At 50.0% G+C, this 24,390-nt stretch overlaps 1 protein-coding gene across 5 annotated transcripts in view; it reads left to right on the plus strand.

The window, feature by feature from the left end:
* Positions 1-391: 391 nt before the first annotated feature.
* NRP2 (neuropilin 2) overlaps positions 392-24,390 on the plus strand; it is a 114,151-nt gene continuing 90,152 nt past the window's right edge. The window contains exons 1-2 of one of the 5 annotated variants that reach the window (XM_027588059.2): positions 392-1,423; positions 15,444-15,621. In XM_027588059.2, the coding sequence (XP_027443860.1) occupies positions 1,351-1,423; positions 15,444-15,621 (251 nt within the window). In that variant the 5' untranslated portion in view covers positions 392-1,350. The remainder of the gene's footprint in view (positions 1,424-15,443; positions 15,622-24,390) is intronic. The other 4 variants (XM_027588056.2, XM_027588057.1, XM_027588058.2 and 1 more) reach the window with 4 other exon arrangements.

Consider the following 24,390-nt stretch of genomic DNA (forward strand, 5'->3'; position numbering starts at 1 on the left):
GCTGGCTTCTACGTGTGTGGCCTCGGAGACCGGGAATTTAGGGGGGGAACAGGGATTCCCCCCCCATTTCCTGCGGAGTCTCCCGCGGGCGGGGACGATGCGGCCAAGGGCAGTGCGCCCCGGAGGTGCCCCGCGGCGCTCCCTCTCCCGGGCATTGCGCACGGGCGGCCGGGCGCAGCCAGGCGCGGAGGAGCCCGGGGTGGGCGGGAGGTGCGGGTGGGAGAGGAGCGACCGGGTGGGAGAAGAGCGGCTGGACGGGAGCCGCCTCAACTTTGATCGGGCCGCGGCTGGTGGGGGGTCGGGGTGGGAGGGAAGCCGCCGCCGCCGCCGCCGCCGCCGCCGCCCCGCCCGAGCCGGGTGCCGCGGCGCTGAGCTGTACGCCGCGCGGCTCCGCGGCTGCCTCTTTAATCAGGAACACAGAAGGGGCGGGCCCTGAGCCGGCGCGTAATCGGATAGCTCTGCCGCGGCTCTGACATCCACATGCTGCTCGGCCTGAAAAGGCTGGGGGGAGCCGGAGGGGAAGCAGAGAAGGCGAGCGAGGCACCAGCCCGCAGCCCGCCCCCGGCACCTCCTCAGACGCGCAGACCTCGGCGAGGCGCTGGGCGAGGTGGAGGTGAGGGCGGGCGCGAGCGAACTCGGAGAGGGGCTCGCCCGCTCCCTGGCGATCCCAGCCGCCGCCGCCCCGCCAGCAGCAGCCGCAAGCAGCAACAGCCGCCTCCGCCGCCGCCGCCGCTTCTTTCCTCTGACTCCCCTCGTCAGGCTGGCCGAGCGGGGGTAGTCGTTGGGGAGGCTCCCGCTAGGGGAACCCGGCGAGGGCAGGAGCTGGGCGGCCGCCTCGCACTCCGGCCGTCCGGCGGTGGGTGCCTCCGCCCGCGTGTCGGTCCCGGGTGCCGGGGGATGTGTGTCGGTTTACGCCTCTGAGATCACACAGCTGCCTGGGGACGTGTGATGCCCAAGGCAAGTCTGGGCTTTTCTTTTTATTATTCTTATTATTTTTTACGCTTGGCTTTCGGGAAATCTTCGTGATGTTGTAGGATAAAGGAAATGATACTTTGAGGAACTGGAGAGGACATAGAAGCGTTTTGTTTTTTAAGAGAGGAAACCCGTCCCCTCTTCCCAGCTTGCTCCCGCTTTGCTGATTTCAGGAGCCACCCTCCTCTTAGTGAGGTGAGAATCCAGCAGGAATAAAGGTGAAGACGGGCCGCCAGGACCCAGGAGGGAAACACTGACCATTAGAAACCTTTGCAGAAGACACCGTAAGGAAGAACGCAAGGGAGAGAAAAACACAAAGACTTAAAATTATACAAGAAATCTACAAACCCAGTTCTGGAGAAAGGCTCCTTCTCCAAAATGGATATGTTTCTTCTCACCTGGGTTTTCTTAGCTCTCTACTTTTCGGGACACGAAGTGAGAGGCCAACCAGGTAAGCCCCTGAAAGTTTTTTCTGTTCATCTCAACATCTTTTTCCCTTTAAAAGCAACGGCTTATACGGGCCGCACGGAATGGCATAGAAGGAGGCTCTCTCTATACTAAATAATTTAAAGAGAGATCCCAGCCGGCCGGCCCTACACCACCACCGCTCCTAAAACCCAACTTTTCTCTCCTGCTAGGAGTGTGTGTGTGTGTGTGTGTGTGTGTGTGTGTGTGTGTGTGTGTTGAAACATAGAATTTGGCGGTGTTCAGATGTCACATATGGACTGAATCAAAGGTTTAAAAATACTACAAAGCTTTTGCATTACAGTTTTTGGGATTTTTTTCCCCCCGTCTTGAAGCAGAACACATCTCCCTTGAGTTTCTTCAACCTAGCCAGTGAAATATAAATCATTTGCATTCTCTCCACTTAGCTACATTGAGCAATGTTAACTGAAGGGCTTGGGAAACACAAGAGTCTAGTTTTGGTTTTCCAATGCTGTGGATTCTTTGCAGAATGTGTGGATACGCCTCAGAATCCTAGGGCGCAGGCTGATGGATCAAGTTGGCCTGCAGCTGAGCTAGGGGCTTGGGGCTGGGCGCTGCTGGCCACCGAGGCGGCTGGTCGCCCCGACTCTCTTTCCTGCATCCATGTGTTTTCTGGGAAAGTAAATGATGTTCTTTTAAAAATTATTATTAGATAAAACAGACTGCATGGCCTTCGAAGGTCTCTTACTCTTGTGAAGTGGTTAGAAACTTTTGAGTGGAATTTGTTCTCAACCACTGCCAAAAAGGGTGTGTGGACAGACTGCAGAGATAAGGACTGCAAGGCCCAGAACAGTCTGAGGCCAGTATTTGGCAGCGGGGAGGAGGGCTGGCAAGGGGCACACGGCCTGAGAAGGGATTTCTGGGTGCAGGGAATCCAGTGGCGCTTGTCCTTCCTTCCCCACACCACTCTCCCCAGAACGAGCCTCTTTCCCTCTGAGAACAGTGTCGGGAATCCGACAAAACTCTTGGAAGCTGCCACAGGTGATTGGAAATGGGGAAACCATCTCTGGAGGAAACAGGGAAAAGAGAAAGAGGAGATAAAGCCTTCGTGAAGTGCCCTTACCGGAAGGCACTTCCCAAGGCTAAGGCCGGCCTGAGGCAGTGGTAGGGCTAACCCCTTGCGGCTTCCCGGGCACCTCCCCTCCATCACAGCGGCCTCGGGGTCCTGTGAGAGCCAAAAGGGGAAGCTGTGCGCCTGGTGCTCTGGCCCTCACCGCCAACACCCCCCATTTAAGCTTGAGTGTTTATTTGAGGGGAAGGAAGACTGAGGAATGCCTTTGCTATCCAAATCCACACGCTTGCTGCCCCTCCTCCTCTGCCAGAGCTGGTCTTCAGGGCCGCTGCAAAACGTGTCGGAGAGATGGGCGCAGGTCTCACTTGTCTCCCCATCCCCTCTTGCCTTAATTCTAAGTTCCCAGCTTGAAGCGAAATTAAATTACCTCCCACAGACCTAGATGCTGCATAAATTATGTATGTTTGTGTGATTCGGTGGGTGCGTGTGTGCGCGCGCGCGCGCGCGCGGTGAAGATGCCCACGATATATTATGTATTCAGGCACGGACTCTAGTAGGCCCCGGCGAGCGCGCGCACACTGGGGCACACACCGGCGCGCGCGCGCGCTCACATACACACACACGCGCGCGCGCGCGCGCACACACACACACACACACACACACACACACACACACACACCCAACTTCAGGTTCCGTGTGCTTTGCGAGCGGGAGGGGTCGTGAAGACTCAGGGGCCATCTCCTACCCCAGATGTTCGCACATCTGTCCCCGAGCGCTGCGCGGAGTGTACGCGTGTGTGCGACACCCGCTCGAACCCACTCCCGCTCTGCCACCTGCCTTTCGCGCTCTCCGCAGAGCCCCCTCCCACCCTAGCCCCGGGCCGCGCTGCGTCACTTCTAGAGAAGCCCCGAGGCGCGGAGCGCGGGGCCGGTCAACCACTACGACGCCTCAGGCAGCCTGGCACCCGGGGTGGGACCTCCTTGTGGGACGCGGAGCTGGGACCCGCCCTGGGTGGATATCCTCCAGCCCCTCGAAAAGGCGATCGCAAACCGCGGGGAACTCCGGCTTCCCGTCGGAGCCCCCAAGTGGCACCCGGGGAGCTGGCAGCGGGTGGCAAAGGGTGAGGCCCTAGTAGACCTCTGACTCACCCGGTGCGCGCCTGCCGGGAGGGGGCCGAGCCCAGCCGGCCGCAGCGGTGGCGGGAACCCGTTCCGAGAAGGAGTCAGGGGAAAAGGAGGGCGGGGAAGGTGCAGGAAGGAGAGCGACTGAGAAAATAACTCGGCGGCAGCCTCTCGCACTGACGGGCGGCAGGGAGGCCGCCTGGGCTGCGCGCACCAGGCTCCCCCACTCTCTGCCCCGCCGCCTGCCTGCCTCCCTCCTGCCTGGGCTCGGGGGCTCGGGGCCGCCCGGCCGGCCCTGCCCTGAGCGCCCCCTCCTGTCTCCCGCGCTCGGCTGTGCGCTGAATTCCCCCCGCGGCCCCTGGAGGGCCGGCGCCGAGGGGCTGAGGCCCGGGGTCGGCGGAGCTGGGGATCCGAGCGCTGGCCGAACTGGGGGGGGGTGGGAAGTCGGGGTCGGACTTCAGAACCGAGGGCGGAGAGGGGCGGAAAGGAGCCCTCTCTAGCCTCGGGAATGCGCGCAACTTGCACCGCCTCTAGCAGCGCCCAGCGCTCGCCCGTGCGCCTGAGCAGGTGAAGAGCACGCGGCGCGCGGGCATCCACGTGGTGGGGCCGTGGTGGCCCCCAAGCCTGCCCCACCCCTCAGCGCCGTCTCTAACACCGCATCGATTTGTTTGGGCTACGCAGCAGAAACAGAGCCGAACGATCCATAAACATTCTATTAGGCACAAATATTCCCAGCGAAAGCAAAACCAAGGTTCAAGCCTGGGAGAAGTTGGCCGCCTCCAACAACTCCAGCCTTGTCCCCTCCTCCTCCTGACTAAGGGCACCCCCAGGGAGAGGCTTGCGGCATTTCCTCCACGCCATCCACTGCCAGAAAGTTAAGTCGCCGCTGCGGTTCTCCGCTTGGGAGGAACCTCTGCAGTCGCCTTCGCGGTCGCCTTCGCGGTCCGCCTCCCCTCCCCCGCCGCCTCGCTTCTTGCTTCTCCACGTGAGAAAGAGAAATATTCACAGCCAATGCTTCATTTTCACTGATTGATTTCTTTTTAATACCAACACAAGTTAATGGAGGCGAGGCGAGCTGTGATTAAACGGCTGCCCCCACCCTTTGCCTCAGGCTCACTGCACCGCAGTTTTTCCTACCGGGTCCCAGGCGCCCGGCGGCTGGGTGGGGGGCACCCTCAGAGCAGAGCCAACGTCCAGGGGCTGGCGGGGACGGGGTCGGGGGTGGTCGAATGAACCGGTCTCTCCTCTGGGAACCGTGGGGGTGGGGTGGGAATCAGTTTTCCTGGCAAGCTTAGGGGATCCGGCTCATCCGTGTCGCAGCTTCTGCGGCTCCGGTTGAATTTCTCTTGAAGGGGAGGGGATCCACGCTCCGGTTTACTGGCGTGTGCTCACCGCTAGCCGCCCTCCCTCCGCCCCTCTTCCTTTCGGCTTCAGACAGAGAGGAGAGGCCCCTGGCGCTATCCACTCCTCATCAGCGCCTGGCCAGGAATCTCCCCTTTGCTCGAGTTAATCGTGGTGGGGGGGAGGGGGCAGGGAGGGGGGGGGGTCTGGGGTTTGCTCAGGAAATTATTCTGGCCCTGACAGTGGGTTTCTTCAGATGGTGGCAACTCCCAGCCCCAACATCTCCACCTCTGGGACGTGCCGCTTGGGGCCAAAAGAACCCGGACCCTGTAACCAACAACCTTCCCTCCCACACACACCCCCCTCCCTCGGCCTCCAGAGCTTTGATCTATGCTTGGGTTTAAACACCATTGCCATGGACACGGGCAGACGCGGTCAATCAGCCTTGCGTCTGGAGTGGATGATCAGATAAGAGGTGTAAATTGTCTGTGGGAGACAGGTCTGCGTTCAAACAAATCCTAAAAGAGAAGCAATGACGTTCTAGGCGCCTGATAAGGGTTTCCTTTTTAGCCCCTCTCCCCAAAATGCGGGATGACTATGGGCAGGTGTAATGATTTGCAAGCAAAACTATGAACTCCTAGATTGTACACAGACGGCCTGCTCTAGGCTCTGGGGACTGGTCTCATGCCCGCATTCAATGCATGCCCAGTAAACTTTACCCCATAAGCAGCCACCCGAGGTAGTGAAGCTGTTACCAGTTGCCAACAGAGCACACAGTGCAAAACAGTGGAAAGAAGAGAGCTCCCCAGAGTGCTCCAGGCAAGCACCTTCTTGTCCAAGATGTGCCTGGTAGAATTGTGAGTGCCCGGGCAGCACTGCAGGGTTGGACTTTTATGTCAATCAGCCCTCAGATTAAGTCACAGAGCACCCAACTGGCAAAATGTAAGGTTGGAAGGCTGCAGTGACTGGAACCCCAGGCTATCTAGACAGGACTCCTGCTGTCTACCAAATGGCTCTCATCCCCTGCTGTTGAATGTAAAGTCCACATTCTGCAACCAGAGAGGTCAGCTCCTATCTTCTTTAGGATAGAAAAAGTTAGAGGAGTCCAAATGCCAATTCACATGCAATAAGGCATGAATGTAAACAAGGGCTGGGAGGGGTCTGGGAGCATCTCCGGGGAGAAACACGGGGGGCGCAATGATCGTGAGGCCCCTGCCTGGTGTTGTTCATGTCATTCAACTGCTCATTAAAGTAATCAAGAGAATGAGCTGACTTTGGGTGATCAGAGTGTGGGACAATTCTTGGTTGATAGAATTCAGAGCCAGGTTTATTGGTAAGGGTTTTCAGAATGTATTCCCCAAAAGTCCAGCTGGGAAAGACGAGGAAATAGAGATGAGATTTTCCTTTTTTAGAAGTTGGAGCAGAAGCATGATACCTTTCAATTTCTAGCACTGTTGAGAAAGGACTTAAAACGTGACATCTGGGCAGTAGTTTATGTTGTCATTAACATATTTGAAGTATTTTATCATCTGACCGTTATCTGCCACTCTGTGATCTTTGAGGCACCCTCTTTGAGTGGCAGACATAAATTTGATCCCAGAAGTTAGTCTTTGTACCCTTCCTTCCAGGTAAGGAATTCACTTTTTTTTTTTTTAATTAACCCATTCCTGGAAGACACTGTGTAAGTTTGTCCTAGAGAGCCTACAGCGTTTTTCAAAGCTTTATCTGCCTTGATGAGAAATGGCTAAGGGGCTTAATGGTTTCATTACATAACAGGATTCAGTGAAGCTGGATTCCTGGACACAGTGGCCTTGTAGCGTGGCTGGCCCTCCAGGAGAAAGCATCTTCTGAAGGTTTAGGAAGCTGTCAAGTTTAGATAAGGCTGAGCTCCGATCCTATGGGACCTTGGTTGTATTAATAAGAAGAAATTAATTTTTAACCACTGGGAACGTTGCCAAATTATGTGACCTTTGGCAGACCAGCTGTGCTATAAAAATAAATCCCCCATTTCTGAAAATGCTGCTCCTATCCAGTAGAACAATAACAATGTGGCATTTAGGATGGGGATGAGTGAGGTTGAGGTGACAGGAGAGAAATGGGAGTTGGCCAGCAAAAAACCCTCCGTATTGTGAGACATGGTTTCAGACCTGAACATCCTATCCACACCACCCTCCCTCCCCTAAAGACACACCTTGGTTTCTGGTACACAGGGAAGAGGGCCAGGATGACAAGGAGCGGGGTGCCAGTGTGTGCAGGGAGGGGAGAAGATGTTAAGTGCTTCCAGCCGTCCCCACACCCCAGCCTCAAACACATCTCTCATTGTTCACACGGACAGATTACTGGCACGCGGGAAGAGCACGGGGAGTTTTCTACACAGGGAAAACGTTTGTCTTTCCCTAAATGCCACTAAGTAAGTTTGTCATGTAGGAGTTTTGGGGGGCCCTGCGTTGGGCTTCCCAGCTTCTGAAGCACTGAAGCCAGTCTGCCTAGGTTGAAAATCCAGCTCAGCCATTGGCCAGAACACTCCATCTCTCTGTACCTCAATTTCTTGATCTGTAAAGTGTGTTTGATAGTAACACCTACCCCATCGGGGTTTTCTGTGCTATGGCAGATTACATAGAGTGCTGTTTGGTCCAGTTCTGAAAGCATTTATCTTCAGAAGAACTTCAGTGAGGTTAACTGTATCTCGTGATCATAGAAAGTACATTATAACCATTGTGATAAGTTTATGCTATTTTTATGAGTTTTTGTAATAAGTAAATAATTATCATTCTCAGCTCTTACCCCACTGAACGTTTGTCTGTGTTTTATAAGCTTCAGATGATCTCTCAGCACACTGTTCTTCAGAGAGCAATATTCTTTGCTGGATTTTCATCTTAGATTTACGTCTCCTCGTTGCGTTTCTCTCTCTCTCTCTCTCTCTCTCTCTCTCTCTCTCTCTCCCTCTCCCCTTGTTCTTTTGCTCTCAGTGTTCTCGTCTCTACTTATTTTGTTTTAATCTCTCCCCCTTTCCTTTCCTTATCTCCTCTTCCATCCTTCATCACTGCAAGTGTGCTCAGCAGGGAGCACTGTGCAGAAGGTGCTCCCCGGAATGTGCAATAACTTCTCCTCTGGCATCAAGGCCCCTCAGCAGCTGAACTCAAGAAAGTCATCATAAAGACAAAATAGCTTTTACCCAGCAAGACTCTTAATAATCCCATTTCCCTCTGGGTCTTCATAAAAGAGTCATGATCTAATCCAGGAAGAAGGGAGGGGGCTGGGAATAACAAAAGGAAAGCTCTCCCCAGTAGCACGCAGTGGATGGGGCTGCTAGCCAGCTTACTGCACATATCCAGTGCATCCCTGCTCACCGCCTCCAAAGGTCCCCATAACCAGTGATCTGGGCTCTGGCCAGTCTTTCAGCAAAGAAGATAAAGGGAATTGCAAACTACTGGGCCGAGCACTAGTAGTAATAATTGTTTTGATAAAGGGGAAAAATAAAACAGATGTGCCCCAAAGGCATATTGGGGGCCAGGGGAAGGGAGATGGGGAGGGATAGGTAGAAGGAAGACAGCATCGATTATCAGCAAACAGTTTAGTGATAAGTAGTAGTGCGCCCCTTCCTGGTGCTACTGATAACAATTATCTAGAACTCACCTTTGGGAGGGTGAGAGAGGGAGGGGGTGAAGAAACCCTCAGATAAATTATTTTTACCATCACTAGGATTAAAATGTAAATATCCATTGAACTGCATCATTATTATCCGAGGTTTAGAGTGTCTTTGGAGACCTGGGTTCACATAACTCAACCTTGACTTATGACCAGGTATCATGATCCCAAACACGTTAACTGAAACTCTCAGTTCACCACTAAAAAATCTTAGCATTTAATAGCAGCTGTGGGTTGGGACGGGAGGGCAGTACTAGAGAAGCAGAACAGTTTGAATAAGGCTTCCTCAGAGTTTGTGCTAGCTGGCAATACTTTTGGTGTTTAAGTTAGTCGACTCGTAATTGATGAATTCATCAAATCTCACTGAGTCTGACTTGGGCAAGGCTCTGGGCTCGATCCTATAAAGTTCACCAAAGATGAATGAGGAAGGAGTCATGCTTTCAAGTTGCAGTGGTCCAGCGGAATGGTTAAGGCTGTCCCGAGCCCTTGCACAGATTAGAAGACGTTTAAAGAGCTTCTGTCTCGGAGGTTCGAGATACGGAGGCTGGGAGAGTACCCTTGGTGTGGGAGACCAGGGAGGGTGGAGGTGGTATGTGAGCCTTGACTGAGAGGATGGAAGGGCTTTAGAGCTTGAAAGGGTATCAGGGGAAGATGAGAGCAGAGAAATGGACACTGGGTTTATTTGGGGAACACTCAGAAGCTGCAGTTTAGAATGTGTGGAGGGAAATAATTGCAAATAAGGTCAGAAATGATTCATTAGGCTAAATGCAAGGCCCCACTGCTAGGCATCAAGGGGTTTGGATTTCATTCACTAACCAGTGGGGAGCCCCTGACGTTTCACCATAAGCCTTCGGTTCAGTTAATCAAAATAAATGAAAAAAAATTATATTACCTTTTTTTCTCCTTTGGTTTTTGGAGAGACCTCAAAATTATTCTTCCTCTATTTCCTTCCCCAAATGTCTGTTGAAATGGGCAGGAATTGTAATCCCAGATCTCTCATCAATGGCATCAAAATTGCATTTGCAACGAGGGCTGGAAAAGAGTGGACATAAATATAAGCTAATGATATTATATTGGCTGCCCTATTGGAATTGCATTTGTTTATGATATAAGATGACAAATAACAAGGTTACCACAGGTGGCATGATTCGAGGTCAGAGGAGGTAATCACATCAAACTTACGTCTTAACGATTAAATGAAGGTTCATTTTTAGAATCCAGATTAAAGGGAAGTGATTTTCCAAAGGTCCCCTTTCCAGACTCAATTCCCGGTTCTGTCCTCGGTGAATGCGCTGGAGGTGTTTTGGAAGAGGGAGCTTGCCTGGTTCCTTACTCCTTTCTCCATGCTGATGTGCTGCCTACCTCTCTCACCCTCTCTTCCCGTCCTTCCTGCCCTCCCAGAGGTTCTTTTATTCAGATTTTGAACTTTATCACTGCAAAAGTTCACAGGGATTTCCATTTGCTGTGCCTTCAGGAGTGCATCCTTCACTGCCACCCGGGCCCATAAATTGAATAGATTGCATCCCTTCCCAGTTGCCTTAGGAAGTGGTCAAACAGCCGCATTCCTGGGCTGATGGATTGGCTCATTTCTTCCCAGCTTAAGCCAAGATACAGATTTTATGAGACTGTCTTATGACAGACTGAAGTCGCTTTGAATAAAACAAAATCCAGCCTCAGCTCACAGAAATAACTCTTAAAAAGCAGCTTATCCGGGGTTAGTGAGCAAAATTTAGTTCAAACCCCGAGCAGGGGACTTAGATGATTCAGGCAAGGGATCTGAAGAAACTTTTTGGTCTTCCTTTCTATGCATCAGTGTTGCTCACATGCTCACACAGAACTACGTATCCACAATATTTATAAATATGCAGCTACAGACTCGGTTGAGGAAAGAAACTCACGTCAGTAGGGCTAATGTGATTAAAAGACATTTGAACTCTCCATCATGCAAGACAGGCATGCTCATTGGAAAAATCCCAGAGGTTGTTTCAAGGCTTACCAAACAGATGAAACAGGAGTAACACCTTGAATAAACATCTTGTTCTCTAGGAGGGGAGAGAATCTATGGGTTATAGGTATAGGATCTTTTCCCCACCTCATTATATAGGCCTTGAACTTAAGAACTGGACCTGACCTTTAGGATCACTCCTCTCATTTTATGGATGAGAAAACACAGTGTCAGAGATGTTTCCTGACTTACCCAAGGCCACACAGCTTGCCAGTGGTGAGACCATGTTGAAGACAAGGCTGCTTCTTGCTAATGACGTGGCAAGGTGACAACCGTCTCTCTTTTTAAGCAGGAGAAAGAGCTGCTTCTTTACCTTGCTGCTAATAATGAAATGAAAGCAATGCCCTGGAAATAGGAGCAGGATGGGATTATGCTGTGGATAAAGGATAAATTATAGAGGAAATAAAGGCTCTTATTTTCAGGGAAAATGAGACCGACTGCTCTTCTCCACAGGACCCTCAGGGATACACAAGAAATAGATGTCTTCTAATCCTCCTACCCCTTGTCTCTCACAGGGCATTTTAAAGTAACAAGGGAACAGAAGTCTAGTTCAGTGGGTTTCCAACTGTGCTCCCCAAAGCCCAGCAGAGTTGACAAGGGACTAAGGGGCCCAGAATATACACCCCTTCTCGCCGCCCTACCTCCTGCACCCAAGAGAGCTCCACTTCTTTCTACCTGCTTTGGACATCGGAGTTCTGGGTAGAGTTTTGTTCGAAGAGAAAACAAACACTTCTAAGAAGTTTGAAAACTCCACACTTGATTTAATCCACCTATTGAATTACAGTGTAGGAAGCTGAGACCGAGGAAGGTCAGCAAGTGAAGAATCCACTGCCCTCTTCTTGCTACTCTGGGACCCCCCCCCTTCCCTTTCTAGCAACTCGGTCCCGTCATCCCAGGCCTACCTCTGACAACAACCTGACTCTCCAGTCCCACATTCAGCCAGTCCTAAACTTCCCTGTTTGGGCCAAGGACATTTTCCTTCCGTTCAGCTAAGCCCAGTGATGGGACTGTTGTTTTGCTGAGGGACTGCCAGCAGGCTGTTGCCCAGCGTCACCTGGTGCCCTCGCCTGGCCGGGAGTGAGCCATTGTCATTCTAATTATTTAAAAGTAGTCACAGCAGTCAGGGCTTCCTTTCAGTGAACGTTAGTGTCAAGTGCAGGCCATACAGTGTTCCTGTAAAACAACTCCGGTTGAATTTCCTTAGGAGGCAGACCAGAGTTTTAGGTTTTCTTTTACTTCTTCTCATTACTTCCTGAAAATCAGCTATTACGAAGGAACTGGTAGTTTGTCTTCAGCTGGGTTCTGTAGAAGGGTGAGTTCCTTCTGAAGCTGGCAAAGAGCCTCAGAATTGTGAGTGGGTGGATACAAAATTGCTTTACTTGATCCAGAGCCGGGTTACCTCTAGGCCACATCAGATGGTGCTTAGGCCTCCAGCAAAACGAGGGCACTTGAGGAGGAGGGAAAAAAAGAGAGAGAGAGAGAGAACGATATAAATGTCAGAAATAATCTGACATTGACCATGTCCAATAAAAACACCTAAATACTCATCGGGGGGGGGGGAAAATCAGACCTTCTTGACTTTAGGACTTATTATTCCCTTTCTTTCCAATTAGGTCTAGAGGTGTCACTTTAATCCCTTTATTCTTGGGCGTCTGCGGTCTGTATCTGGCCTGAGCTGGCTCATCCCTCAGGCTGCTCTCCCAGATGTAGGAGAAAACTGGCTCTGAACAGCCCGGGGCAGGGTGTGCCTTCTTCTCTTTGGGAAATGAATTTGCCCCAGGTGAAAGGTATTCACAAAATAGCTGGAGAAAGAAGTCCCTTGTCAACTCACCGAACAGGGTCAGTAGGTCCAACTTCCACAGGGTCAACTTCCCTTCTGTATGTGGAGATTGGCCTAAAGGGGTTTGCCCTTGAGTTCAACTTTCTTTTGGCTGGGCTGGACTCCTCTGACACAGGACAGAGGGCATTTATGCTGTTCCTTCTGGGACACAAGCCAGGCCGCCGGAGTAATGGATGGTAGAGCTCTTCAGAAGAAAGTCTAGTTCATTTCTCCTGGGGGCGTGTGTGTTCAAGAGACGAAGCGTCCCCAAACCTGGAACTGAAGCCTCAATGATCAAGAAGAGGTATAGAAGGATGAAGTCTGTTTTCTTTACAAGTTTTACTGATATCTTTCCAGGATTCAGTCTGCTCCAAGAAAAATAGAGGCAGAAACTGTAGTATTTATCTTGGTGGCCATGTGTCTGTGCGAACGATGTGTGATATTTTACGAGTGGGTGTGAAAGTGTGAGGGGCTGAAGTGTGACTTTCTAATATGCGTATGTATCCGACGTCTGCTCGGTATCTATGTGAGTGTGTGCTTCTGAGTGTGAGTGCCATCCAAACAAGAAGGTGAATTTATACATGCTTTGGTATTGAAGGGGTTAACTACACCAAAGCAAAGGCAGAGGTTCTAATGAGTTTTCAAAAATTTTAATAAAGTGCCTTAATTTTCTTCAGATAAAGAAAGGACAGAAAAAAAGAAACGAGTTGCTCTTTTTTCTTTCCGTTAAATTTTGACCATGGAAAACACAGACTATCAGCTATGGATTATATATAATTTCAAATTTTTTTGAGTGGGGAAGTGATTTCTCTTGGTTTGGATGAGAAATGAAACCTTCCTATGAGGAAGTTTCCTGTCTTTATTGCTGATGGTGTGTGCCTGGTCTGATTTCTAAAAGCTTGAACAGGGTGGGGGGCGGAGTTGAGGAGAAGTTCTCCTTTTGGGAGTGGCTGGAGAGAAGAGCAGGGGTAGGAGAAGGAGGGAGAGAGCGTGGATGATGTAGAAACCATCACAATTATTGAACAGGAGCTCTGCTCAGGGTCCCTCTGGTGAGTTCCAAGGCGAACAGTGTGGTTTGGGGGTGAGTGTGAGTCAGGGCTGCAATTTTCACCCAAAGAGCGGGCAGAAAATCCCCTCCCCTGCTAGCCTGGTAAGAGCCGCTGGTGAGCTAAGTCCCCACACCTCTGCCCTCTCAGAGGGTCCTTCTCAGCCCGATCGCATATGCCTGAGCCAGTACCAGCGGGCCACAGTTTGACTTGCTGGAAGGTGCTGGGCGCCCCGCATGGCAGTGGCGTGGGCAAGCCTGCGGGGATTGGCTGCGGAGGGATGGGCGGTCCCGGGCCTCCGCAGGCCTCCTCTCTGTCTGCGGGAGGGCTGGGCCCATTGTCCTGCTGGACTGGGGAGGGTGCAGGGTCATTAGTTAGAGGATGATGTGGGCTCTGCTAGCCAGAGGAAATGGCCTGCTTTTGTTTTCCACCCAGTAGGAAATGGAACCTGAATCCATTAGATTCTGGGCAGTTCAACACGGCACAGTTTGAGCTCTTGGAGGCACGATGCCTAAAAGGCTACTTGTGTGGATTTGTGTGTCCCAACCACCATTGCGCGGCATGCCCATCTTTTATGCATTTAAAGCCTGTCAGGCTGGTAATCTAAAGCAGAGGTCTGGAAGGCAGTAATGCCAACAGACATGGGGAATAGTAAAGTGCACCTGTAGAGTTAAAAAATGCATGACCCTTTCCCTCAAAGAGCGAACACAGGAGAAAGACCCCGTCCTGTAGGGTGGCTGCTGAGCCATAATACATAATTCACGGGCCCATGCTGCTCCATGCAGATGGCGATATTAAATCGTGATTGATGCTAAGAGAGGCGCACATCTCAGGAAGGTCTCCGGGAGGCTTCTGAATATTTCCAGGTCTCTCGTGCCTTCCCGTCCTCTGTTCTACTGCGGTATTAAGCAAAACCCCCCCATTTCCCAGGAACCCCTCCTGGGGATTACAGAACTTCACTCCCAAATATATGAGATTCTTCAAATGTCATCACCCACCTTTTCTGCCTTTGAAGTCGCCCCCTTGCCTCCTGGCCCACAGGAAGCTGTTTACCTCCAGCCAGGCCCTGCTGGGAAGGGGGGGCAACTACGCCCCCTGCAGTAGCCTTTCAAATGGCCGCGTCCTGGTTGCCGCTGGCCAAAGCAGCAGCACACTCTGGTGGTGGTGACGAGGCAGGAGGGACGGCGGGTAGAAAGCAAGGGAAAAAAAACACAAAGCACTTTTGTCGAAGCTCTGAGGTCAGAGCCAGTGAATTCTCCAATGCAGATTTTTTCCACTCGGTGTATAATGAAATAATAAATCAAATTTGTGGTGTATGTGGAATTAAATGTTTGGGGTTTTTGCTTTTTCTTTCTTAAAAAAAAAAAGAAAGAAAGAAAGAAAGAAGAAGAAACAGCAGCTAAAATCACCCTCCAGGGCCTATTCTGGCCCAAAGCTGAAAATGTTTCCTCCACATCACATGTAATTGTTACCAGGCTCGTTTGTGGGTCGGCACCACAAAACCACTATTGTCAGTTCCCGGAGCTCTTTCTTCTGGCGGCCTGGGCTGGGCTGGGAGACACCCAATGAAATGAAGGATTTATGAGATAAAGATAGAGATGAGAGGTTCGAACAAGAAGATGGACCAAGGAGAGGAGATGAGAAAAGGCAGGGGGCATGTTACGTTTGCCGCTCTCTTGTTTCTTTCATCTCAGGCCATGTAATTGGGAATGTTTATGATCATTTTCTGGAATATTTTGATTTGGGGAGTGTGTGTGATTGTGCACGTGTGTATGTGTGTGTGTGTGTGTTCAGTTGGGTGAGTTGGGGGGGATGAGCTGAAATAATCTCTTCCACTGAATGAGTAAGTAGGTTAGTCTTCTGGACTGCCATAAAAGGTCTGTAAAACAGTTTTAATCAGCCACTGGTAGGGAAGAGAAACAGGGAGAGGGGGGAAAAAAAAAGAGGCTGTAGCATATTTGAAGTTCTTTGGGTTCTTTGCCTTCTCTTTCAGACTCACCCTGTGGAGGTCGTTTGAATTCCAAAGATGCTGGCTATATCACCTCCCCAGGTTACCCCCAGGATTACCCATCCCACCAGAACTGCGAGTGGATTGTTTACGCCCCTGAACCCAACCAGAAGATTGTCCTCAACTTCAACCCTCACTTCGAAATTGAGAAGCACGACTGCAAGTAAGCGCCTGATTGTACATCCGTGAGACACACACTCCTACCCGCTGCCACCTAATGGCAGCACCCCTAACCCACCTGCTGGACAGTGGCCCCCAGAGGGAAACCTCAAGATGACGTTCTCTTTCGGGGGAAGTAAAGGCCTAGGGGATCCCATAGTATGGAGGAAAAGAGCCTTCTTGAGTGAAGAGTGTAGAGAATAGCGCCCTATCTTCAAAGTGGGCAGTGGAGGAGAATTCCATCTAGGGGCTGGGGGTGGACTGCAATATACCAGCTCTTGACTTTGGAATTTCCTTTCCCCCTGGAGATCTCCCCATTTCCACCGCCGCCACCACATGTAGAAACCCCACCAGCTTCCTTAATGAACTAGTAGCCAGATCCCCACGTGGAGACTTCCTCTGCATCCAGCTCTAGAGGATCAGCCTGTTATTTTATGAAGCAGCAGCTGATTTCCTTACAGAAATAGAGTTAAAAATCTGAGTCTACACTGGTAGGTCTAAGATTCGCATTGGTTCTTGTTACCTGTGCTGTCTCAAAGCTGATGTTACAGATTTATTTCACCGACACCCTTCTAACTGCTTTACAAATATCGCTCTATCCAGCCCTCACAGTAGCCCTGGGAAGTCGGTGCTGTCAGGACTAACATTTTGCAGATGAGAAAACCAAAGCCCAGAGAGCTTGTCAGTCCCCCGAGGAGGCTCAGCTGGTCTCATAACATCAGTCCTGCCACCTTGGAAATGTGCAGCTTAGGAGATACCAAGTGGGCATTTAGATAGCCATGAGTGCTTTAGAAATGCCTTCTTGACACCAAAGTCCCTTAAATTAAGGTGAAGGAGCAGGTAGCTTTGTAATGTCAAGAACGTGAATGTGCTTTGTACCATCTAGTGGACTCTATCTGAAAGTCTTTGGTCATTGAAACAATAGTGCAAGTTTTCTGTGCAGAAAAGAATGTACCAATGATCATGTCCTGCTCCAAATGTGCCCCTATGATGTGCCTGCCACTGGGTGTTCAGTGTCCCCTTATGATTCCTAAAGAGTCTGGACATTCCTTGTGACCAAGGCGTTGCAAGTACAGAAAAATTAATAAAGGGGCCAGCTGGTGAGAAAGGTGCAAGGGAGCAGGCCTACCTCCGGGCCGGCGCATCCCCGTGGAGGAGACAAGGCCCCCCTTGAACCAGGGCTAGACTGTGAGGCGGTGAATTGATGTCATTGTTATCCTCCTAGGACTACTTCACACCTACATAATGGTTTTCTCCTAGCAAGAGGTAGTCTGCACTGAAAACCAGAGGGTTTCTGGGATGGCTGCCTCATGTGACGAAGAGTCATGAGACGGATTTTCTAATCCCAGATCTACTCTTGACTCAGTGGATGACATAGGGTAACTCACCAGTTCCTCTTTGTCTGAGTTAAACGCACAGCCTGATAGACTCGTACAGCATCTCAGGTCTGCTGAGTCCCTGCAGTGGACTTTAGCAAGAGTTTCTGTTAGAAGAGCTCCTATATTGGATGTTTTTGCTCCCAGTGCCTTTGGCTGGGCTGTAGAAGGTTGGCACAGACAGAAGCGTAATGCACAGAGAGCTTGCATCTGAGCTCAGAGAAATTTTGACTAAGCACCTCTGTCGACTGAGGGCCAGATTCTGTTATGCTTATGCCAGCAAATCTCCCAGGGAAATTGCTAAGAGGTCATCTTATGTATATTAATATTGGCAAGTAGAGGAAGGCCTAGCTTTTGGAAGGAAAAACTCAGGGAGCCATGTTGGGAAGTTTGCAAGGCCAGGAAAACATGCTCCTGCCTGTTTGGGGCCACTGGGGCCGCCTTCTCCCCACAGGACTCAGCCCCAAGGGTGGAGAGAACTCAGGTTGCTGGAGTCTCTGGCAGCAAAAGGGGACAAGGATGTTGCCTCTTGCTGGACTTGAAGTAGGGGAAGCAGACAAGTTACAGGTTATCTTCTGGCTTATCATCCTTACTAAGTAGCTTCCTGTTTTTCTCCCCACTCCCCCATGGATGCTTCTAGCTTGAACTGAAAAGATCAGGAAGGTCAGAAAAAAAATCTTTCTGGGGTCTCTTTTCCCCAGTGCCAAGTTGTCAGAAAGGCTCGGCTGGGGTCAAGCCTCCACTACTTAACCTCGTCCTTAATTCTCCCTCCCCCCGCCCCCCCCCCCCCGCCGCCATTTCCCCTCCATTCCCCATTTCTCTGTCATTCTTGTTGATTTTTGTATTTAGAAAGACACATCCGGTTCTCTCAATCTCTCACCCTGCAAGGTATTTTTAACATTCTTCCCCGGCCATTTGCATTCAGAATAAATGAGCTTCTCCTCCCCGACTGCCTTGTTCCACTAGCTGGTGAGAGGAACAATTAACCTAATTGAAGGGTTCGAAGTTCTGTCTGGTTCCTCCTCTCTCCCACTCTGTCCAAGGAAGCTCCTGGTTTTGGAAAGCACTTACTACCAAAGGAAATGAGACTCCTTTCTCTTTTCATTTCCGGTGCATGTTTTGAATTGGCCTTGACTCTCCAGGCCCATAGCGTGGATGGACGCTTACCAAGAGAATGCCGCCTGCACTGTCCTCCCCTTGACAGGGCATAGCAGCAGCACCCCTGCAAAAAGGAAAGTGAATAAGAGCAGCAGGAAAAAGCCAGCCCCACCGTGGTGGAAGGGCCACGGTCAACACCTCTCCATCCTCCCACGTGCAGGAGTAACTGCAGAGGTTGCCCCGAGATCCAGGAGCAGGCTTGGCCTGGTGGCCCCTGGGCCCTTGGCTCTCTGTGCCTTGAAATCCACAACCCAAGGGTTGAGCCCGTTGAAGAATAAGCCCCCGACAGACCTTTTTCCTTTAACGGCCGCTTGTTAATTTTGCTTGGAAACTTTCACTCACAGCCCCAGCTTTGCCTGAGTCAGCCGTCTCAGGCCACTACCATCTGTGAGGAGCTCTCCAACTCCTCCCTCGGGCTATGAGCAGGAATCCAAACCCCCAGCACCCTCAGGCTGCTCTGTGGGCAGAAACCAGAGGCCCCCGTGGCCTGGCCACGCAGACGTGGCCAAAGGACCAAAGGGCAGGACTCAGGGCCCTCTGAGTGAACAGGGAGAAGCCACTCACTCCCTGTGGTGAGGAACAGGGTACTGCTGCTTTTCACCTGAGTCATCCGGCAGTAGGCGGGACACTAAGGCTTTAGAAACATATGTACACAGACTTGAATCTTTTTCCATTTCTGAAATCTAAGATATATGCGTTTTTTAAGAACACCCACCTGCATATGATACCCAGCTTATTCATGAGTCCTCAGACCGGCATGGCATCCCTCCGCATCCCAGAGGCCCAAGTAAAACCAAAACCAAGAGTCTGGGCCCTGTTAAGAATTGGTCATTTCCAGATGGGTGTCTTGGAAAACATGCTTCACAATGTGCACAAACCACTAGGAAGACCTAAAAGAACATTTCTTGGGCTAAAGAACCCACACGAAGTTTATAGGAATGATTTTATGCATGCATTCAGTGCGGCTTCATCTCATTTACCATGGGAGAACCGCACTCCATTCAAGGGAAACGTTTAGATACTCAAACCTACTCCTATTCAGAGTTCCAAAGGTCTTTTTTGAAAGGATTTATGATAAAGAACATTCTAAATCCTGTGCTACACTTCCCTGTCTTCTTAAACAAAACCAATAGTAAGGAGAGTCAACTTTTCCTTGATGATTCAGGCCTCTAATTTTAAACTTCACTTTTTGAGACCGAGGCCGAGTGAGGTCCAGTTCGGATCGGGGAGGTTGAGAGTTGAGTTTTTGTTGACCTTTTAAACTTTCCAGGCCTCAGTTTCCTCGCCTGCAACACTGATACGTACTTTTCAAGATTGCCATGTCTTGTCTATGTGGATACACAATGAATTAGCAACTGCATTAGCATCTTTGTCCTTTGTCACGGGAAATTTTGAGACTTTTTTCTACCAATACTCTTGCTGTCCCTTCCTGTTAGGTGTATGCCTGCTTCCTGGAGCCTTCCTCTTCTGACTTGTTTTACTCTTTTATTGTGTTGTACGGATTTTGCTTCTGGAGGTCTTACTGTCCATTGGGAAGTGCTGGTTCTGGGGTCTCGGCTCTGCCCCAAGCCAGTATAACCCCAGGGCCAGCATGTCTGCTCGGCTTCAGTCGGCCAAGCTCATGGCCGAGCAGGCTCTGGGACATACCCTCAGGGACAGAGTGTGAAGAGCATCAGTGCACGGAGTCCCCGGCATCAACTGAGGTGCTCAAGGTCTTTTCTTCTGAAACCATCCCCCCAAAGCCCACCCATGTTCTAGATATTGGAGGTTTAGGGATATTTGGCCTCGAGCTGTGTCCTGGATGAACAAGGTGCTCTTGTATTTATGGCCAGAGGAGCTCTCTAAATAGTAGTTGTGTCTATTTCTCCCAAAGTAGGGGTGATATCTTAGAGAGCTAGCAGCTTCCCAGGCTGATAAACTGACTCCAGTCAACATAGGGAACAGACCAGACCTCAATAATCTAGCCTCCCCCCACCCAGTCAATAGTGATTTCCTATGCTCAGTGAGCACCCTCCATTCCAGTCAAACAGCCAAAGACAACCTTATATCTGCATGAGCCCCTGTGAGTGCCCAGTGCTTGGACCGGCCTCCCTCTCCCCTCCATAGGGACCAGCTGAACACTCCCCTCCTCCTCCCCTCTGTTTCCTTGATTCTTCCAGTTATGGGTCCCAATGCCGAACTCCCAGAGCATTGTGTATTGCCTTGATTTGCTGGCTTGCCTTTAGTTCATGGGTGGTCAAGGTTGTATTCCGAGCATGTAAATCCTCTTAAGGGCATGGACTACATATTTCATTTCTATACCCCCAGGACACCTGGTCTTGGAGTATTAAGCAGGGGCACACACATGATTGTTTCGGTGGTATTTTTACATTTGAGTTGCCAGGACATAAGTCAACATGGCATGAACCTGCCCTGGAAGCAGACAGAGCTGTCTTCCCTATGCATCCATCTTGTGATGTGATATAATGAGAGCAGGAGGATGAGACACGGGCTTATGGAGCTGACTAAGCTCTCTGTGACTTGGCCTTTCACCAACAAAATGGCAATGGACCATGCATTCATTCGTAGTTACTAAACACCTACTATGTACCACACATAATGATAGCATTGGGAGTACAGTGATGAGTAAATCATATTCTTTGTCTTCATGGAACTAAGAGTTTAGGAGCAGGTTTGGGGCGCCTGGGTGGTTCAGTCAGTTAAGCATCTGACTCTTGATTTTGGCTCGAGATCAAGTCCCATGTCAGGCTGAGTATAGAGCCTGCTTAAGATTCTTTCTCTCTTCCTCTGCCCCTCCCCCCCCCCCGCATCTGGGCACACACACACACTCTCTAAAAAAAAATAAAATAAAAAATTTTAAAAATATATGGTTATTGATGATAAAGCCACCACATCTAGAGCATTACCTCAAGACCAGCACTTTGCTGAGCGCTTCACATATATCATCTCATTGATCCTTGAATCAAAACAATGCAAAGTCATTGTTACTCTTCCCGCTTTACAGATGAAGAAACTTGTACTTAAAGAATAACTTCTGGCCCCAGGTCCCACCCATGGAAATGGCAGAGAAGGGATTTGAAGCCAGAATGCCCTGCTCTGCAACCTGTGCTCTTTACTCTTATGATCTACTGCCTCCCCCAGCACTGTGCATGTCCACTGCGGATATGCTGCGGGCATGATATGTGAGCCCACGGCACTGAGATCCAGCCTAGGCTGGGGAGATCAGGGACAGCTCCCTGGAAGAAGTGATCCCAAAGAAGTTAGCCAGGCAGAGCAGAGGTGTATATCTCTGGTGGTCCATGTAGAGAGCATCACATCAAAGACAAGACTGGAAACAATCTGATGCCTTAGGGAACCACAGTATTTGAAGGGCCATCCTTGTGACTTGCTGATCAGCAAAACTCCTTTTCAGTGAAGAGGTGCCTGAGCAATGCTATTGAATTTTGTTTCCTGGCCCGGTGACTTCCACCATCTTAGAGAGGGGCTGTGGTCAGGAAGCAGGAAAGACTAAGATTTTAAGAACTCTTTGCTGCTCCCACCCTCCCTGACCAGGCTCTCTACAGTTTCATACCCTATGTCCAGGGACAACCCCCCTCCGGCCCCCAGTTTAATGCCCGAACCTGGGTTTTGGCCTGGAAAAATCCAGGTAACACTGGATTAAGCTCCACCTGTCAGTTTACTCCTACACAGGCTCTCTCTGAACACATGTCTCTTTCCTAAGAATAGAGAGCAGGAGGCCGCATTGCCCAAATGGAGGTGTGGCTTCAGCTGGTGTCCACCTGAGTCTCTGGAAATCAAAACAGAGTGTAAGTTCTCTGGTTCAAGAGAGTGTCTTGCACTCAGGAGAGAGCCTCAGGTTGATTACTCATGACGTGGTTATAGATTTACTGCCTGCCCAACCACAGAAATATTCTGATGCCCCCAAGGAGCCAATGAGAGGCAATATTTTTCTGTATTGCAACAACCCTGCTAATGACAGAAACAGATCCCCCTGCAGGTACATGGTGCAATAAAATGGGACGGCCCTGCTGACTGTAGCTTGGCTGGCAGCCGACCCCGGCTCACCAACCTTGACCAAGGACTCCACCCAGCAACTTCGCTTGCTGAAGAAGTGGGGAAGAAACATCACAGATTGTTCTCCTCCTACCAAGGTTAAAGAGCAGTTGGGACAACAGTTATTTTTGGCAGTTTGTTTTTAAATACACGATGTTGCAATCGCAATGCTCCAAGCGCAAGCTTCGCTGTGGATGTCCTTCTTAACGATGCATTTTATCTCCTGATTGAGAAAATCACTTGAGGTTTTCTAATACACAATCCCACTTGTTCTGCCTCTCAACCCTGGCACCTTCTCTGAACCCAGAGGTCCCAGAGGGCCAGCATCTTACCCCATGTAACTGCATGTAATTCTCCCAGCTAATTACACCGCGTGAGAGTCTGTCTTCAGAAATTCAGTGGGAGCTCAGGGTGGGGAGGGGATAAAGAGAAGGAAAGAGACCAAGTAAAGAAATTAGATTTTTCTTAAAACGTGATTTGTGTATTTTCCTATAGTCATGTGTGCTATAGGAAATAAGATGTTCTCTTTGTTTTGTCCTGTTTAATGGCAGGGGGATTGAAACCTTAGGATTAAGAGCAACTCGATAGATAATTTAATTCCATTCTTCTGCATCTGCCTGGATAAATCATCCCAGAAAAAAATGTATACATATTAGCTGCCCTTGTCTTTCCTTCTAGAAAAGAGCCTCCATAATCGACCTTCATTATAAAACCTAGGGCCTCACAACTCATCTCAGTGATTGCGGAGTAGATGGTTGTATTTAATTTACATAATCAGAATTTTTTTTTCCCTAGAAGGAAAATCCCTGAAAAAATGTTAGCTGGGTCAGAATAAAATTTTTAAAAAGAAGAAGAAAGAAAAACATGTGAACTGGGCTTACATTTGGAAAGCTATCAAAGGACTTCACGTGATGAAAGAAATCCACATGATTTTTTTATGCTTTTTTTCCTACCTTTGTAGACAAGCATCTTGGCAGTCTCTCTCTCTCTCTCTCTCTCTCCATATATGTATATATATGTACATACATATACACACATGGGACTCACACAGGACTGGGTACTGCTGTTATTCCCATTTAACAGATGGGTACACTGTGAGAGTGATCGCACAGATAGTAATGGTAGGGCTGGAATTTGAAGCCCACCACCCAAAGCTGCCTTTATATGCCCGTGTCCTTGTACCTAGAGCTCTCACCCACTGTCCCCAGGCTTAGGTATTTGGGGCCTCTCTGATTTCTTTAGATAGCCTTGACAAGTCTTTTCTTTTCCCCTTCCATCTCTTACTCCTTTTCTTTGCCCCTTCCTGCCATGGGGTCATCTCCGGATGCCGGCAGGGCGGTCAAGGAGAGAGAGGTGTTTCCGTGACGCTCTGTCGATGGTCTCCGTCTGCTTCCCTGTCATCCACCTCCTACCCCCCAGGTCCCTTCCAGCCCCCCTCACCATCGCCTTCAAATTCTCTGCCATCCCCCCACCGCCTCCCTCTGCAGCCGGAATCCGAAGATGTGAGGGCTAGTAATAGAGTGTCAGCGGAGGTAATTGATTCCTCACACACAGAGAATTCTCCTGCCTTCAGTGTCAATGGCGCTGAACCAGAGTCTTGGAGGTGAGCGAGACATGTAAACAGTCCATGGCTGAGCTGTCAGGGTGAAGCTAGACACACTGGAGAGCGAGCGAGAGGGAGAACGATGGAACAAATAATTGTTTTATTGGGAAGAAAAGGAGTAAATAATATTTCAGCCCAGGAATTGGCAGTTTGAAAGGGGTGGTTGAGAGAGCGAGAAGCAGAAGGAATCGCGACGCAGGTTTTAATGGAAGAGTTTTTCTTTGTCTCAAGGTAGGAGGTTTCGTCCTCACCCCATCCCCCCTCCCATTATCATCATTATTATCATTAAAATAATTACCGTAACAATTACAGTTGATGAGACCTCGAGTTTATAGAGCACCTTTCATCTAAAAGTTCAAAGTGATTTATCTATGTGTCATCCCTTTGAGAGTGGTAGGAGGGTAAGAAAGTATTTTCTTTTTTTTTTTTTTTTTGTCTTATCCGCTGGGAAACTGAGGTCCAAGCAGATACAGGATTCCGTCTAAGCCTCAGGGCAGGCAGCTGGGTTAAGCGCTGGGGTACTGATGGCTCTTCTGGGGGTCCCTGCTGCCCTCCTGCCCACCAGGGCCCTTATACTTGTGCG

The sequence above is a fragment of the Zalophus californianus genome, chromosome 3 (assembly GCF_009762305.2).
Source record: "Zalophus californianus isolate mZalCal1 chromosome 3, mZalCal1.pri.v2, whole genome shotgun sequence".
In the NCBI taxonomy this organism is placed as follows: Eukaryota; Metazoa; Chordata; class Mammalia; order Carnivora; family Otariidae; genus Zalophus; species Zalophus californianus.